At 53.7% G+C, this 15,437-nt stretch overlaps 1 protein-coding gene across 2 annotated transcripts; it reads left to right on the plus strand.

Annotated features, from left to right (window-relative positions):
• Positions 1-1,681: 1,681 nt before the first annotated feature.
• Mylk2 (myosin light chain kinase 2) lies at positions 1,682-14,557 on the plus strand. 2 transcript variants are annotated; one of them, XR_013108912.1, is made up of 13 exons: positions 1,682-1,782; positions 1,886-1,985; positions 2,441-2,915; positions 3,549-3,841; positions 5,245-5,350; positions 5,754-5,847; positions 7,572-7,681; positions 7,763-7,904; positions 9,589-9,659; positions 9,765-9,893; positions 10,245-10,338; positions 10,452-10,604; positions 10,713-10,845. XR_013108912.1 is itself a non-coding variant. In XM_076929997.1 (13 exons), exons 2-13 carry the CDS (start codon positions 1,934-1,936, stop codon positions 12,138-12,140), a joined length of 1,839 nt encoding a protein of 612 aa, XP_076786112.1. In that variant the 5' UTR covers positions 1,682-1,782; positions 1,886-1,933; the 3' UTR covers positions 12,141-14,557. The 2 variants fall into 2 exon arrangements, 1 of the variants encoding a protein (XP_076786112.1); XM_076929997.1 differs by lacking the exon at positions 10,245-10,338 and adding an exon at positions 12,060-14,557.
• The last annotated feature ends 880 nt before the right edge of the window (positions 14,558-15,437 follow it).

Consider the following 15,437-nt stretch of genomic DNA (forward strand, 5'->3'; position numbering starts at 1 on the left):
GAGCCACCAGGGGCACTGGGGATGTAGAGATATCTAACCTTGGTAAGCCAAATTATGCCGAGGAAAAGGCCAAATGTAGAGCCAGGGGTGTCCCTGTCACAGGTGAGGACAGGAGACATTTCAACCTTCTGAAAGCCTCGGGGGTCTACATGGCAGGAGGGTGTGAAGTGTATGGAGCTGCTAACCCATATATCTAGCTTCACCATTGAGGGCTTTAGACAAGCCACCCTTCAGCCCTTCTTACCTTCATCCAGAAAATGGGGTGAGTCTGGCCCACAGTTACCACCAATGACAATGTGCAGCAGAGAAGTTAGACAAGGCAATAGGAGGTTCTCAGTGGCCTAGACTCTCTTCCTTACCTTAGGTGAGGTTAGGTTCACACCCAGGGCAGCCCCTCATGGGTGAGGGCTTCACAGACATTGCTTATTTTTGCTTCCTGGGAGAGGAATGTTGCCTGCTGAACCCTGAAGAAGAGGAACCGTGAACAGGAGCAGCCCAGAGAGGAGACGGAGCTGGGGATGGGGGAGGGATTCAGAGTTTTGTTTCTGTTAGCTTGTGTCAAGCGCTTTTCACGTTTGCCGTCTTTCAGCGAAATCGTGCATTCCAAAATTCAATACGTTCGCACGGCTCAAAGGAAACAGTAAGAGAGCTGAAGATGTGAGTGACATGTGTCTGTCATCTAGGCGCTCTGGAGGCTGATGCAGGAGGATGGAGAGCCTAGGCTACTGGAGAGTCACAGACCCTCCGTGCTATTCCCACCTGATTCCCCCCTTGGAAAGCTACTTCGTATTAGCCCCTTAGCAGCTTCCTGACCCATTTCACAGCTCCATGTTCCCCCACATCAGAGGCTCCTGCCTGCCTCCATCCTGCCTCTGCAGGGCAATGACCAGGAGTGGTGAGCCACTGGAAGCTTTGCCTCAGTTGGGATTTGAACCCAGACAGCTACCCCATGACCTCTTCCAACACAGCTTTGGCCAGTGCTCAGGCCTCCTCTCAGAAAAAGTGTGGGCAGACAGCCACTGGACAGTGGAGAGGACCCTACAGCATGGTCCTTCCTACCCCATCTCAGCCTTGAGCTCGGGTCCCCATCCCTAAAGGGACTTCCCATCAATCCCTTCTGGAGGAGGATAATCTTTTCTTTTCACTGTCCTCCCTCTGCTGCTCAGCCAAGCCTCCGTGGCCCCCAAAGAACCCAAGAAAAGAAAGTTTTCCCCAGCGGGGGAGAATCGGACCTGTGGACAGTGAAGCAAACAGTCCTGGCATGATTTCTTACCCAGAGATGGTCTGAGTAGATCCGGATACCTGGGGCACAGGGCTGGGCACTGGGGTCACAGCGGCTCTCCCCAAGTTCCTAGGAACCCAGAGAGGTGTGTCATAGTGGTGGGCAGAGCCATTCCTGAGCCTGGGCATAGTTTTACCCTTCAGCCCTGCCCAAAGGCCCCTCTTCTTGAAGCCCCTTTCTTTATCCTGGCCACAGCCTGCTCCCCAGGGCCCAAATGCCCCCTCCCTTTTTCTTCCTAATGGTTCCAACGCCATTCTACCCCATGTCAGGCCGTGGGAAGAATGCCGTGTCCTCTGAACAGGGGCCAAGAGTGACAGGTGGTGGCAACCCGCACTGCATGGCCCCTGGTGTCAAAGATCCTCCTCTTAGTCTCCGCCTCCGCTGCCCACGCCCCTGCCTCCGCCTCTGCCCACCGGGCCCAATCCCTTACAACCACCCCAGGATTGAGCCTGAGTAGCTGCAGCAGACTGCCGGCCACCAGGTTGCCCCTCTCTATCCAGGTACATCTCTCCTCTCAGTTGACTGGCCTTGGCCTACTCTCTCCACAGCTGGAAAAGAGGGGGCAATCTGACAACCTGATACACTTCACTCCTCTTTCTGCAGCTAGAAAGACTTGAGTTAGACAAGCAGAAGCACACGCCTACCTACCTCATGGCTACAGAAAACGGAGCAGTTGAGCTGGGAATCCAGAGCCTGTCAACAGGTGCCAACCCGGGGCAGGAGACTGGAGGGAGGAGCTTCAGAAGGGATGTTTTTGAAGCCAGGAATTGGGCAGGCTTCTCACAGGGAAGTCTGTGCCCAAGGCTCTCTGCTTAGGTGCATGAGGGATTTGGGAATGGGGATAATCTGTGGGTGGAGTTGGGCTGGGTCCAGCGCCTGCATGAAGCCTTTGCTGGAGGGGAGATGGGACGGCTCCATCAATGGCTGTTGGGGGTTCACTTTAGAGCTAGTATGCACGGACTGAGGGGAGGGCAGCAAAGCCCGTCCAGAGGGGGAGAAGCTGGTTCAGAGCCCCGAAGCTCCTGACAAGTTTGTCACCAAGCGGCTTCAGAGACTTGGAGGGACAGGCATTGGATAGGGACCCAGAGCAGGTGTCTGCCCCGCTTGTCCTGTGGAAGAAAGGAGGGGATGCTGATGGATGTCCCCCCTCCTTTGCAGAACAGACACCTAAAGGTGCTTCAGGCGATGGACCTCCAGCTTCAGAGAAAGAACCCATCCCCCCAGTCACAGAGAAAGACCTGGCTCCCCCTAACACGAAGAAAGATCCTGGTGCACCGGATCCAAAGAAAAATCCAGATCCACCCTCCCTGAACAAAGATTCCACCGAAGCCCCTGGCCCAGAGAAAACAGTTGACACGGCCTTAGCTTCAGCCAGCAGCCAGGGCCCTTCAGGAGAGGGGGATGGAGGTGGGGGGCCTGCTGAAGGCAGTGCAGGGCCCCCTGCAGCCTTGCCCCAGCCCACTACCACAGCCGATGCCAGCATCCAGAAGCTGGATGCCAAGCAAACACCCTCGGGAGACCAGGAATCTGGAGAGGCCAAGGCAGGCAAGAAGGCAGCAGAATGCCGCGAAGCTGGAAGAAGGGGCTCCCCTGCCTTCCTGCACAGCCCTAGCTGCCCTGCCATCATCTCCTGGTGAATGGCCCTGCTTGGGGAGGGAGAGGCCCCGTGGCTCCTTTTTCCAGACTTATCGGCCCTGGCTTGAGTACTGGATATTACCAGATCTCGTGCTGGGGTTGGTAGTTCTGGCCCAGGTGCCCACTCTACCACCCTATCCCAGAAGAAATGATATTACCTTCATTCAAAGAACAGAATGTCAGACAGGGGATGTCGCCAAAGACCAGCCAGGCTACATGTTTGTTTGTTTGTTTCCACTAGGCTTCTGGGTGTTTGTTTCACGAGTGTGCAGTGGTGAACTGGAGTGTAGCCTTCTTAATTTAATATAAAAAGACTAACAATTCATTCATAAGCTGATGCAATCGGTTATGCACAACTGAACACACACGATTGCAGATACAACAGTGACACTTCTCACACCAGTCACAGCAACACATTACCGGCAGTTACATGGCAACATTTCTTTTTAAATGACTCGAGAGCCTTATAGCTTCCTGTCAGCCCCGTGTGATTAACCACATCATAACAGCCAGGTTCTGTCAGAGGTTCTTCCCTGTGTTGAGAGTTGGTCCTTGATGTGGACAAAATAACTGTCAAGTTTGGTCTGGAAGCCTCGAACCTGCCTGAGGTGTCTCACTTCTTGCCTTCCAGCTCTGAGAAGACACAGGCTGTGAAGCCCCTAAGCGAGACAACAGACCTCATCTTTGCAGGGGTGTCTGTAACCCCTGACCCCCAAGATCCTGGTCCAGCCAAGGCAGAAGGAGGGAAGAGCACCCTGGCAGAGAAAGAAGAGACAGAGAAAGCCCCAGGCCAGGCTGGGCAGGCTAAGGTGCAAGGGGACACCTCCCAGAGGATCGAGTTCCAGGCTGTTCCCTCAGAGAGAGCAGAGGTGGGGCAGGCCCTCTGTCCCACTGCCAGGGAGGAAGACTGCTTCCAAATTCTGGGTAGGTAGGGGCAGACTGTGGTTAGAGTGTCCTGGGATGGGGGAGGGAAGGGATAAAGTAGTCCCGGGTATCCTTTCTTATACAGGGGGCTAAATTACCCTGATCCATGCCTCCTCCAGGCTCCTTGATCCAAATGTCACAGGGCACTAGGTAGTATTTCTCTCTGATAGACATGAGAAAGGGAAACAAAATGTTTAAAGGTGGTGAAGACCGTTTGACTCATAACCCCACTTTTGATTTTCTTCTACTTTGGTTAACATGGGATTAAAAAGAAAAAGAAAAAGAAAAAGAAAAAGAAAAAGAAAACCACACAGATAAGTGTAACAACACAAACTTGCTGCTAAGTGGAGTCTGGGCTCTGTCTGAGGAAAGGTTCCATTCAGTTGCTTTGAAAAGGATTGGTGGAGGGCAGAGTGTCAGGAAGCCACAGCTGTACAGGTGTTTGTGCGAGGGACCAGTGGCCAGAGAAGCTGAGACAACATTTCACTGGTACTGAAAGAAAGGCTTGGGGCGGTGGGAGAGCAAGCTTGAGCGGTAGGAGGAGTGAGGGGATCCCAGCAGGGGTGCAGTTGGGCTGGGGGTAGGGTGACATAGGGTCAGGAGAGCCCAGAGTGTCCTGACACCCCCTCCTCCAGGCTGAGGTGCCCTGGGAGACCGGCCAGTCTGCCTGGCTCGCGGCAGAGTGCCACTCAGACAGGGTGGGAGGACCTGGCGGCTGGGCGGTGGCCAGGGGCCCTGCCTCCTGCCCCCGCGGCTCCAGAGACCTCCGGCCCGCCCAGAGATCACATCCTTGGCATGACAGGACCTGAACCACCTCCAAGGGCCGTCTGATTTATCACCAGAGTGGCTTCCCTGCCGCTTCTGACTATTTTTAAAGGTTTCCATTCCGATGAGTCAGCCCGCTGGCCTTCGGAGCCCGCTATTCTCACAATTCCCACTAGGTGGCGGTGTCTCACCATCGAACTGCTGTGTCCCTGGGCACCCCCACCGTGGTGTGTAATCAGGTGGCCAGCAAGTGTCTCCACCCACACCGTCATTCAGACACAGCAGTCCCACTGTCTGGGATTGCACTTCACAGCTGCTGTGTGGGCTTGTTCGGGTGTTTGGCTGTTTTTAATGAAAACAACCCCACTCCCCCTATAGCTTGTATCATTGTCTTATCATTCTGCAGAGAACCTGACTCTCCATTGTTGGAGACAGATGTCTAAGGCCATTTTGGGTGTACACAGCAGAACTAGAAGTGGGTGGGTCTGATAGTTCTGTTGACCAGATGTTCCCCGGGCATCACTCGGTGAACTCAATTTTTCTTGGAGGGTGGGGCAGATAAGGCAGGAGGCAGTGATGTTAAAGACATTTCCCAGAAGTCCTCACCCTTAACTAACAGCTCAACTCTGTCTTCTTAGATGATTGTCCGCCACCCCCAGCCCCCTTCCCACACAGGATCGTGGAGCTGAGGACCGGAAATGTCAACAGTGAATTCAGCATGAACTCAAAGGAGGCATTGGGAGGGTGAGACAGTGAGCCAAGCTTGGAACCATGTATGGGGGAGCATCGAGCCCCCTTGGCCCAGACACACCCCCTAGGACATGGCCTACATGCTTGCACTTGCTTCTGTGTGGTCACACATGCTATCCATTCGGTCTCCCAAAGTGCAGTGACTATGGTCAGTTTCTAGATGACCCTTTGGCTATTTCTAGCCTGTTCCTCTTTGCTCCATGCTGTCCAGCCATCATCTTGGTAGAGCAGCCTTTGCATCAGGAGGGAGTAGGGGCTGGTGGGGTGAGTGGTCACATCTTTCAGAGAAGCAGCCAGAGTCACCATCAGGCCTGTGTCAGGAGGAGAAGGGAGCATAGGTCTTTGCTGACCCCTGGGTCTGGGAAGTACCCTCACTTCCAACTTCTTACCATTCTAGTGGCAAGTTTGGAGCTGTGTGCACCTGCACAGAGAGAGCCACAGGCCTCAAGCTGGCTGCCAAGGTCATCAAGAAACAGACTCCCAAGGACAAGGTAGAGGGGTAATGCCGAGAGACGTTCTCGGAATAGACATCTCTTATCTCCAGCTACCTACAGTGCTAGGCTGGGACCCTGGTGTGAAAAGCTTGTGTCACACAGAGAGAAGGATGGACAAACAGCCTGTTACAGGAGCCTGGTGTCTGTAGCTATAAACCACACATCCCACTTCCCTGGGACTCTCCCTTCTGGGCCCTCTGTGCAGCTCAGGAGCACTGGGGAACATGGCTGCTAGCTCCGAGCCCAGCTGGAAGGGCTGCGTTTTCTGTGTGGCTCTATCTTGCTCTTCTGCGTAGATCTTTTACTTATTTACTTGACTGATTGATTGAGAAAGGGCTCCTGTATTCCAGAGTGACCTTGAGCTCACTTTGAAGCAGACGATGACCCTGAACGCCAGATTCTCCTGCTTCTGCTTCCCGAGTGTTGGGGTTGCAGTGTTGGCCACTATATCCACTTCTGGGAATTGAACTCAGGACCTTCTGCATGCTAGGCAAAGCACCCTACCAACTGAGCTACACCCCCAGCCTCAGATCTGTATTTTGACTGTTCTTCCCTGGTTCAGCATGACTGCTCAGTGTCCTGTGATAACTCACACAACCGTGTGCTGTGTGAGCTAATTGGAGCCAGCTGCTGGTTCATTGATCACTGAGCAGTTCTTCTTTGCCTCCCACCGTACCAGGTGCCAGAGGGATGTCACAGGACTGAAAAAATCCCCCACCCCCAACCTCATGGGACCAGCGCATCAGGGTATAGGGACAGATAGATGACCAAAGGATGGAGCAAAATGAAGAGCATGACACCAGTTCTGAGAGGTGACAGGAAGAAAGAGAAGCAGGACAGCGGCGGGGAGTTTGGTCAGAGGGACCATGTTAGATGTGGTAGGCAAAGCGTGAGCTGAGTGGGATGAAGGGCAGAGATGCGGCTGGATGGTCTCGCACTGATGCCTGGAGTTTAACGGCTGCCCCGGGAAGCGGGCACAGGAGAGGCCCGATGAATATCACGTGCCAATTTCATGGTGTAAATATTCCTACCATAGCTTATATCAGCCCACCAATGAGACTTCTGATCTGCACACTTGCTGAAAGTTACAAGTGACAGTTGTTTAGCATAGAAAGAGGGGGTAATGGGTTGGCTGGGTTTCTAATCTAGCTTAGGGTGGAACTGTGACAAAGGCCTTAATGACAGACTGCTAGACTGATGGCAGACAGATGATTGCTCCTAGCTCTTTGTCCCTAATGTTTGGGTGAAGGCCTCTCTCTCTCTCTCTCTCTCTCTCTCTCTCTCTCTCTCTCTCTCCCTCTCTGATGGCTCTAGGTGAGTCAATCACAGAGAAGGATTGTACCAAGGACTTACTCAGCATATGATAAATTTGGGGCTTTCTTAGATTCCCCCAAAGGGAAACGGCAAAGATGGCTGCTCTGTATTTGAGAACCAATCCCACTTTAGGGGTGGGGTTGAACAGGGTCTTATAGTGTGATCTAGGCGGGTCTTGAACTCTTGACCCTCCTGCCTCTGCCTCCTGGGTTCTGGGAATACAAGCATGTACTACCACATTTGGCTTTGAGAACTGATCCCACCTAACTACAGCACAGTCATAGTTCTGCAGCAGGTACTCAGGGTGAGGTTACAGGGAGAGAGCGACAAAAGCAAGGAGGCAGCGGGGAGGAGGTTGGAGGTGGTGTCAGTGCCCAGTGGGTCCTCCTGACTTCCCTGCTCCTCAGGAAATGGTGTTGCTGGAGATTGAGGTCATGAACCAGCTCAACCACCGCAATCTGATCCAGCTGTACTCAGCCATCGAGACCTCTCACGAGATCATCCTGTTCATGGAGTAGTAAGTGTCCACCAGGGAGTTGGGGCTGGGCGGCAGGGCCAGCAGCCCAGAGCCAGGCTGCAGAGGGGTCTGTGCACACAGCATCGAGGGCGGCGAGCTCTTTGAGAGGATCGTGGATGAGGACTACCAACTGACCGAAGTGGACACCATGGTGTTCGTCAGGCAGATCTGCGACGGAATACTCTTCATGCACAAGATGAGGGTCCTGCACCTGGACCTCAAGGTGGGCTGAGGCCTTCTGGAATGGCCGTTGTCACAGGCTCATCGTTCTCTAGCTTCTCTCATTCCCCACTCTCAGCCTATTCAGTGTATCCTGAGTGCTGGCCAAGTGCAAGGGACAGAGAGGGGAGGGTGGGGTGGAGAGAGGAGTCCCTCAGTCTCAGCTTCCTTGGAGCTTACAGTCCGGTGTTTGCTGCACTCCAGCTGCTGGTGTCATACAGCACCGACCTCCAGGTTGGCCTGAGACAGGTACTGCCGGTGGGCATTACTCAAAATGAGAACCTGGTGTTGTTGAGGGTCCACTTCATAGCAGCCGGTGTTCTGGGACACTGCCATGGAGCTCACTGAGAAGCCTCAATGCCATGCACAGGAGACAGGCACTAGTGATGAATTCTGCAAGGGGACTTTTACGTCCTGAGCTGACACAATCCCTTGCACACAGCTGGCTAAGTACAGTCAGTAGATTTTACACAGTATACTTACTTCCGTCAGTACTAGTGGCTGCTGGGAGCTTAGAAACCTTCCTAGGGCGTAGAATGGGAAGAGGGGACACCAGGTATCTTCTGTCCCCGTGGTGGATGTTAGTGAACATTGAGCTGGAATGTTAATAAGCTCTATCAGCACAGAGTGGGTACCTGCATTCGTTCGTTCATTCGTTCACCTAACACACAGTTACCAAGTCCCTGCTTCAGGACTTGTGTGGGACTAGGATGAACATGTCCCCTGTCCATCCTACAGTGTCCAAATAAATGAAACCCATTTTTAAAAAGGCTGTGAAAGGTACAAGAGAGTATCCAGGATGCGCAGAGGGAGAAGATGGGAAAACGGACACTTGTCCGGTGGAGTTAGGGCAGTGGGTGGGGCATCCAACAGCTTCTGGCTTTGCTCAGTGTCATGTTCCGAGAGGGCATGACAGTCTCCCAGTGGCTCCTGCAGGTCGCTATGAGGACAAACACAGGAGAGAGATAGTTTTCAGGGGGACCTGAGTGGAGCAGGGACCTCAGGAAGCCGAGGTAGGGAGAAGCTGGGCGAGAGCTTGTGGGACCGAGAGGCGTGTGCTTTGGAAAATGAGTGCCGGACTGAAGATGCCCGGGGAGTGGGCTAGAAAAAAGTCAGAGGTGACTCCTGAGTTACAGGGACACGGGGGTCCCTGAGGAATTAGGCTGGCTGGAAGGCTCCATGGGGAGACATCAGAGGTTCCTTGTGAAAGCTGATTTTTTTGAGGTGGGGGAATAGAGTAGGGTCCCTAATTGAAACGCAAGGTCCTGGGAAAAAGGACTCTGCCTTCAAGTGTGTGGCTTTCAAAGAAGGGTTTGCCCGTGGGAGGCAGGCACTGCCCTGCTGAGATCGGCAGAAACAGTGTTGTCTAGAGGCCTCCTTGTTACCTTACCCACTCAGGCCCTGGCTCTCCAGTTCCCGAGAGCAGTCCTGCCTGGCCTCCAGCCAGGGCACATGGCCTATCTGCTGGCCTCAGTTTCTCCACCCTCAGATTCCACCTGAGCATACTGGGTAGCCCTGTGCTTTGAGACAGGTTCCTCACAGGGCAGGCGTGATGGGCCCCTGAGTACTACCTAAGGACCCACTCGGATGTGTGGGGCCCCAGCAAGGGGCCATGGTGGAGCTGGGCGGGGTCAGGGAGGAGGGTGAGCTGCGTCAGAGGCCAACCCAGGCCATCCCTGTCTCCTCAGCCAGAGAATATCCTGTGTGTGAATACCACTGGGCACTTGGTGAAGATAATTGACTTTGGCCTGGCAAGGAGGTACCAGATGGGTGTGTAGGAGGGCAGGGCCTAGAGGTGGGATGGAGAAGGGGCGGGATGTCTCTGCTGGCCGCTGGGGCCTTGAACTCTCAACCTCACCCCCAGGTATAACCCCAATGAGAAGCTGAAGGTGAATTTTGGGACCCCGGAGTTCCTGTCACCCGAGGTGGTGAACTATGACCAGATCTCTGACAAGACAGACATGTGGAGCCTTGGGGTGATCACCTACATGCTGTGAGCCCTGGGGAAGGTGGTGGCCACAGTCAGCAAGGGCGCAGGGATGGGTAGAAGAGGACAAAACTGGCCTTGGGGTTCTGCTGAGGTGGTCCTACCTTCCTGATCCTTCAGCCTGGGTCTATTTTTTTGGTGAATGCTAGGGAGAACCAGAAAGGGGGACTTTATACCTGTTTTATATATGAAAATACTAAGATCACCTAAAAGTACAACATCCCACCCTGAGGCAGATTCTGGATAGCAGATTCCCCATGTCCTGGGTGGGCACAGAGGGACAGTGGATATCTTCTTTGTGGGTGCTCACTTTGTTTCACACTTACTGTTCCTCATCTTCACTGTAACCCTGGGAAGCTGGGGTGATTATGCCCATTTTACAGATGAGAAGAGTGAGGCTCAGAGAGGGGAAGTGACTTGCCCAAAGTCACCCAGCCAGATTCAAACCCAGGTCTGTCCCTCTCTGGAAGCCCCGGGTCTTTCCAACGCGAGCTGCCTTCTAGGCTCTGGCCCATCCTTAGCAGCTGCTGCCTCACTCTCTTGCTCTGCTCTCCTTCCCTCCAGACTGAGTGGCCTCTCTCCCTTCCTGGGAGACAATGACACGGAGACTCTAAACAATGTCCTGTCTGCCAACTGGTACTTTGATGAGGAGACCTTTGAAGCTGTGTCAGCCGAGGCCAAAGACTTCGTTTCCAATCTTATCATGAAGGACCAGAGGTAAGACTCGCCCAGGCTGGGGTCCCTGTACGTTCTAGGACAGAGTTCATGCCCGGGGCCAAGTGGGCCTAGCACGGGCCTGGCCTCACCACACTGCCCTCTCCACAGCGCCAGAATGAGTGCCGAGCAATGCCTCGCCCACCCCTGGCTCAACAACCTGGCAGAAAAAGCCAAACGCTGCAACCGCCGCCTCAAGTCCCAGATCCTGCTTAAGAAATACCTCATGAAGAGGCGTTGGAAGGTATGAGACCTGGAGCAGAAGGAGGGCGGCTGAGAGGTGGGAGAGCTTCATTGCCAACTCCAGTCTTGCCAGTCTCTGTTGACAGGGCCTGGCCTTGTCTGGGAAACATGGGCTTTCCCCTGGATCCTGGGCTAGCTCCCACTCTAAACTGGAGTTGTTCACCCATCCTGCCTGCCAGGGGAGGATCGTTAATCTAGAGCTCGGGCTCAGGAAAGCATCTGTGACCCAATCGCAAGTCTCCTCTCTCATTTCCCAAATAGTTAAGGAACAGCTGTTACTCCTAAATGCTCCTCCGCTACGGTGGAGACAGGAGGCAGGAGTCGGGGTCTTGTGGACTTAGCTTTCAGTGAAGATGGAGAGTTCTTAAGGGGATGGTCAGAGTGCCAGGGAGGGGTCACACCTTCAAACAGGGTGTTGGGGGGACCCAGTGAGGATAAACAGGTGAATCAAAACCTCAAGGAGAGAGGGGGGAGAGGGGGAGTGTGAAGCCTCGGCACAGAACCTGGATGGTGAGCGTGAGCCTCAGGCAGCAGGCTTTATGTCTGGAATAGAAGAGAGGTCACCTGGCTCTCAGCCTTCCTGAGGCTGCGCCCCTTTACCTCACTTCCTCATGTTGTAGTGACCTCCAACCTTAAAATTACTTTTGCTGCTACTTCACGGCTGTAGTTTTGCTATGCCATGAATCATAATGTAAATGTCTAATATCCAGAATGGTCTTAGGTGACCCCTGTGAAAGGATCGTGTGACCCCCCCCAAAGGGCTGAGAATGGCTGCTGTAGAGGGAGGGACTCATGAGTTGGGATGAGGGGCTTCTTTTGTTTGGACCAGTGTCATGGCACTTTTTATAGTTGGGTAGGTTCTCTGTTTCTCCTGGTCTCTGGCCCTCCTATAATGATGGGGAGATCTTTTAAAAAGTCTTCTAAATTTTTTATCTTACATTTGTTTACTGTTTACTTATTTTATTTATTTATTGTATGTATGTATACGGAAGGTACAGAAGACAAACTCAGGCCATGGCCTAGAGGTCAGAGGACAACCATAAGCATCCACTCTGTCCTTCTGGCTCCCAGGGACTGGGCTCTGGCTTGGCTATAAGCACTGTTGTCTGCTAAGCCTTCTCTCAGGCCAGAAGGGGAAACTCAGAAGGACGCTTGACCATCCCCCAGGTTCCCTCCTACCAGAGTACTGACCGTGATTCCTCTCTTGTCCCCCAGAAAAACTTCATTGCTGTCAGCGCAGCCAACCGCTTCAAGAAGATCAGTAGCTCCGGGGCACTGATGGCTCTGGGGGTCTGAACCCCAGGAGCAACTAAGCCTGGATGCAGCTGCACAGTGGTCAAGGCCGCAACCACACAGCTCAGAAGGCCAGAGAGAGCCGGCCAGATCTCTAGAGCAGGCTGGTCAGGACAAAGCTGCACCAGGCCCAGAGGCTTGAGGCTCCGCAGGTCTAGGAGATACCGCTTCCCCTCTGTGAACACGGAGTGTGGCCTGGAATCCGTCTTGTCTCGCTACCGCCTCCTCAGCAGGGCTGTGGCCTGTCAGCCCCACCCAGACTCCAAGGACAGCCAGGCCATTCCCTAGTCTCTCCCTAGCTTCCCGCTTTGAACTGCTGCCCTGTAGCCTCTTCTTTGCCCCACCTGAGGCGCCCTTGCCTGGAGCGGGAGCTGGGGGTCCAGCGGGTGGGTTGTGGTGGTGGATGGAAGCTTCTAGCAGGATAAGAATGCAGTCCAGCTGCCGGGGGAGACAGAGAAGGCTTTGTGTGAGAGGACCTCTGTGCCCTGCCTCACACTCCCAACAGATAGAGCCTCGCACACGCCATCTGGTCTCCTGGCCCCCACCTTCTGTTTTTGTGACCACCAACACACAGGAACTCTGTGAGAGAAAGCCGGCCCAGGCATGGAGTGGTGATGGTGGTGGTAGTGGGGAGAGGCCTGGGAGGCATGAGACTAACCCCCACCCCCCAAGTTTACTTGAGGACTGAGTCTTCCCAGCCTGGCTACTCTGTGCCCATCCCAGGGGCATTCACAACCCCCAAATAACAGGATGAACTGGCCCATGAGGAGTGTGAAGCCATTGGGGCAGACCTCAACCTGTTCTCTCAGCTTGCCTTGTAAATAAATACACAGGTTGGAGGCAGCCTCCTTCCCTCTGCACGTGCACACACTCGTGTGAGATCACAAATTACTGCATTAATTGTGCACCTACTATGTGCCAGGCACCGAGTTTTCACATCTACGCATAGTGTGGTGTTCACAGATGTAGGCTTGGGAGCCAGACTTCCAAACATGAGTTGTGTTCAAGTGGCTTCCTCACTGTCCCTCAGTTTCCTCTCCTAGGAGAGGGATGATGTCACAAGAGAAGTGTGCAGGGTGGCCCATGCTGAACCCTAGTCGTGGGCTCAACATGGATTAACTCCTTATTCTTTGGAGGATCATGAGGAGGTGAATATGATTTGTATCTCACAGAGGGAAACTGAGTCAGGTGGTGAGACAGGAATGAGACCTACTTCACAGAGAGGAGAGGATGATGCTGTACCATCAGTAAGATTGAGATAAGGGGGGGTAAGATGGCAGAAATGGGGCTGGGGGTGTCCTTGTCCACATTCTGTAGGCTCAGAGCAAGGAAGGAACTTGAAACCGGCTCAGAAAGTCTCTCCGTGAGTTCAATATTGAATAAGGTCGGAGCAGAACACAGGACATCCAGGAAAGGCTAAAGATCACACGGCCAGTGATGCCTGCTACAATAAGCCCCGTTTTCTGCTCCCCACTGGCCTTATCTAGGCCTCCCATGCAGGCGGGGGCCATCTGCTCGAGGGGCAGCCTGGTGAGCAGAGTAGAGCCGAGTCATACCAGTGTGCAGACTTTCTAACTGAGAGGTGACTGAGCCCCAAGTGACACAGCTTGGTGCGTGCGTGGGGCTGCCAGAGTGGCAGACAGAAGCGGTGACAGGTGGTGAGCACCAGGTCCTCAGCCTGCACCCTTTGTCTGGTGGAAAAGCTGATTTCAGGAAGGTTTGAGAGGCTGCAGGGAACCAGGATCAGTACTCAGACTGATCAGGCTGTTTCTGTGGTGGCTGCCGCCCTGCTACCCTTAGGTGTGTCCACAGATTCAGACCTCAGTGACGTGCATCTTTCTCCTGCTCTCCATGACTGCAGAGCCAGGCACCTCACTCCTCAGCCCTGCCTGCTGCTCTGCTCTTGCCAGCAGCAGGTACCACATGGGGTGTGGGATTTGGGACTTGAGTGTGTCTAAGCATGACCTCAGCACTGGGAATGGAAAGTCCTGAAAACAGGGTTTGGGCTGTGAATGGCAGCAGGCCTCCGGGTCACACACTGCTACCTCCAGCAGCCAGACCTAGGTTCCTACTGAGTGGTCCTCTCTGCCTCACTGACCCCACCCTGGCTGAGCATCTGGCCACACAGCACGATGATGAGGGTGAGTCACCCTGAGAGGAGAGGGAAGAGATGAGATTCAGCCTGAGCAGAGATCCAAGGCTCAAAGGCTCAGATCCAACTGGGAAAACTGAGGCCACAATAGGGAAGACCCCCTCCCAACCAAAGACTTCAACAGTTGGCACTAGAACCCTGACTCCAAGAACAAGCTCGTTTCGTTTCCTTTTTATATTTTATTAATTTTTCTTTTTAGTTTTTAGAGACAGGGTTTCTCTGTGTAGTCGTAGCTGTCCTGGAATTCACTCTATAGAACTCAGAGCTCTACCTGCCTCTGCTTCCTGAGTGCTGGGATTAAAGGCGTGCGCCACCACACCTCTCGTTTCCTCCTCTCTAACTTGATCACAGTTTTAGCTCTTCCTTCTTCTGCAACTCCTGTAGCCATCATGGTAGTTGAGGCCCACCTACCATACTCCACTGGTGAGGGAACAGGTTCAAGGCCACACAGCTAGTTAATATGTCCTGGGCAAGAAGCCCCTCAAGAACCATAGGCAGGGATAATCACCCTGCAACCCCAGATCTACCCTGCTGCCCTTCTCCTCCCAGAAACATGTCGGCATGAGCTTCCCAGGTCCCTGGGGGCAGAGAATACAGACCTGAAATATAGATTGGAGAATGAGGGTTTATAGGGATGTCCCCCTCTCTACCCCCTCCAAGACAGGGGTTCACTATGTAGCCCTGGCTATCCTGGAACTCACCAGGTTGGCTTTGAACTCAAAGAGATCTGACTGCCTCTCCCTCCCAAGTGCTGAGACTGAAGGCATGAGCCACTTTGCCCTGCTTCATAAGGACATTTTGATCTCTCAAAGCCTGCCCAGCGTGCTCTCAGAGCTGAAGCCCTTGCCCTGTTGCATAGCTGCATCTGCCTCTCTGGACACTGGGACCCAAGCTCCATGGCTCTCAGTAGAGTTCTATCCCTGACAGTCGCTGGGTGAAAGGAGTCTGTACTCTAGATCTAGGTTAAGGGAGGCAGCAGTCTACAGCTGAGCGAGGACTGCCAAGTTGGAGCCAGACCTGAGTGTAGTCTGAGGCCAGAGCGCTGGGCCTGGGACCCCGCCATCCCCAGGATGCTAGGCTATGAGCTTCCCAGGCTCCAGGAATTGTAGATCCTGCTTCTTCCAGTTCAGGGGCATGACTGGTCCTGC

This window comes from Arvicanthis niloticus, chromosome 2, assembly GCF_011762505.2.
Source record: "Arvicanthis niloticus isolate mArvNil1 chromosome 2, mArvNil1.pat.X, whole genome shotgun sequence".
In the NCBI taxonomy this organism is placed as follows: domain Eukaryota; kingdom Metazoa; phylum Chordata; class Mammalia; order Rodentia; family Muridae; genus Arvicanthis; species Arvicanthis niloticus.

Bases quoted from the DNA above. Each gene is read 5' to 3' on its own strand.
- Mylk2 (XM_076929997.1), top strand. From the start codon at position 1,934: ATGGCTACAGAAAACGGAGCAGTTGAGCTGGGAATCCAGAGCCTGTCA. The intron at 1,986-2,440 runs GTGCCAACCCGG...CCTCCTTTGCAG, and splicing joins AATCCAGAGCCTGTCAACAG to AACAGACACCTAAAGGTGCT. The intron at 5,848-7,571 runs GTAGAGGGGTAA...CCTGCTCCTCAG, and splicing joins AACAGACTCCCAAGGACAAG to GAAATGGTGTTGCTGGAGAT.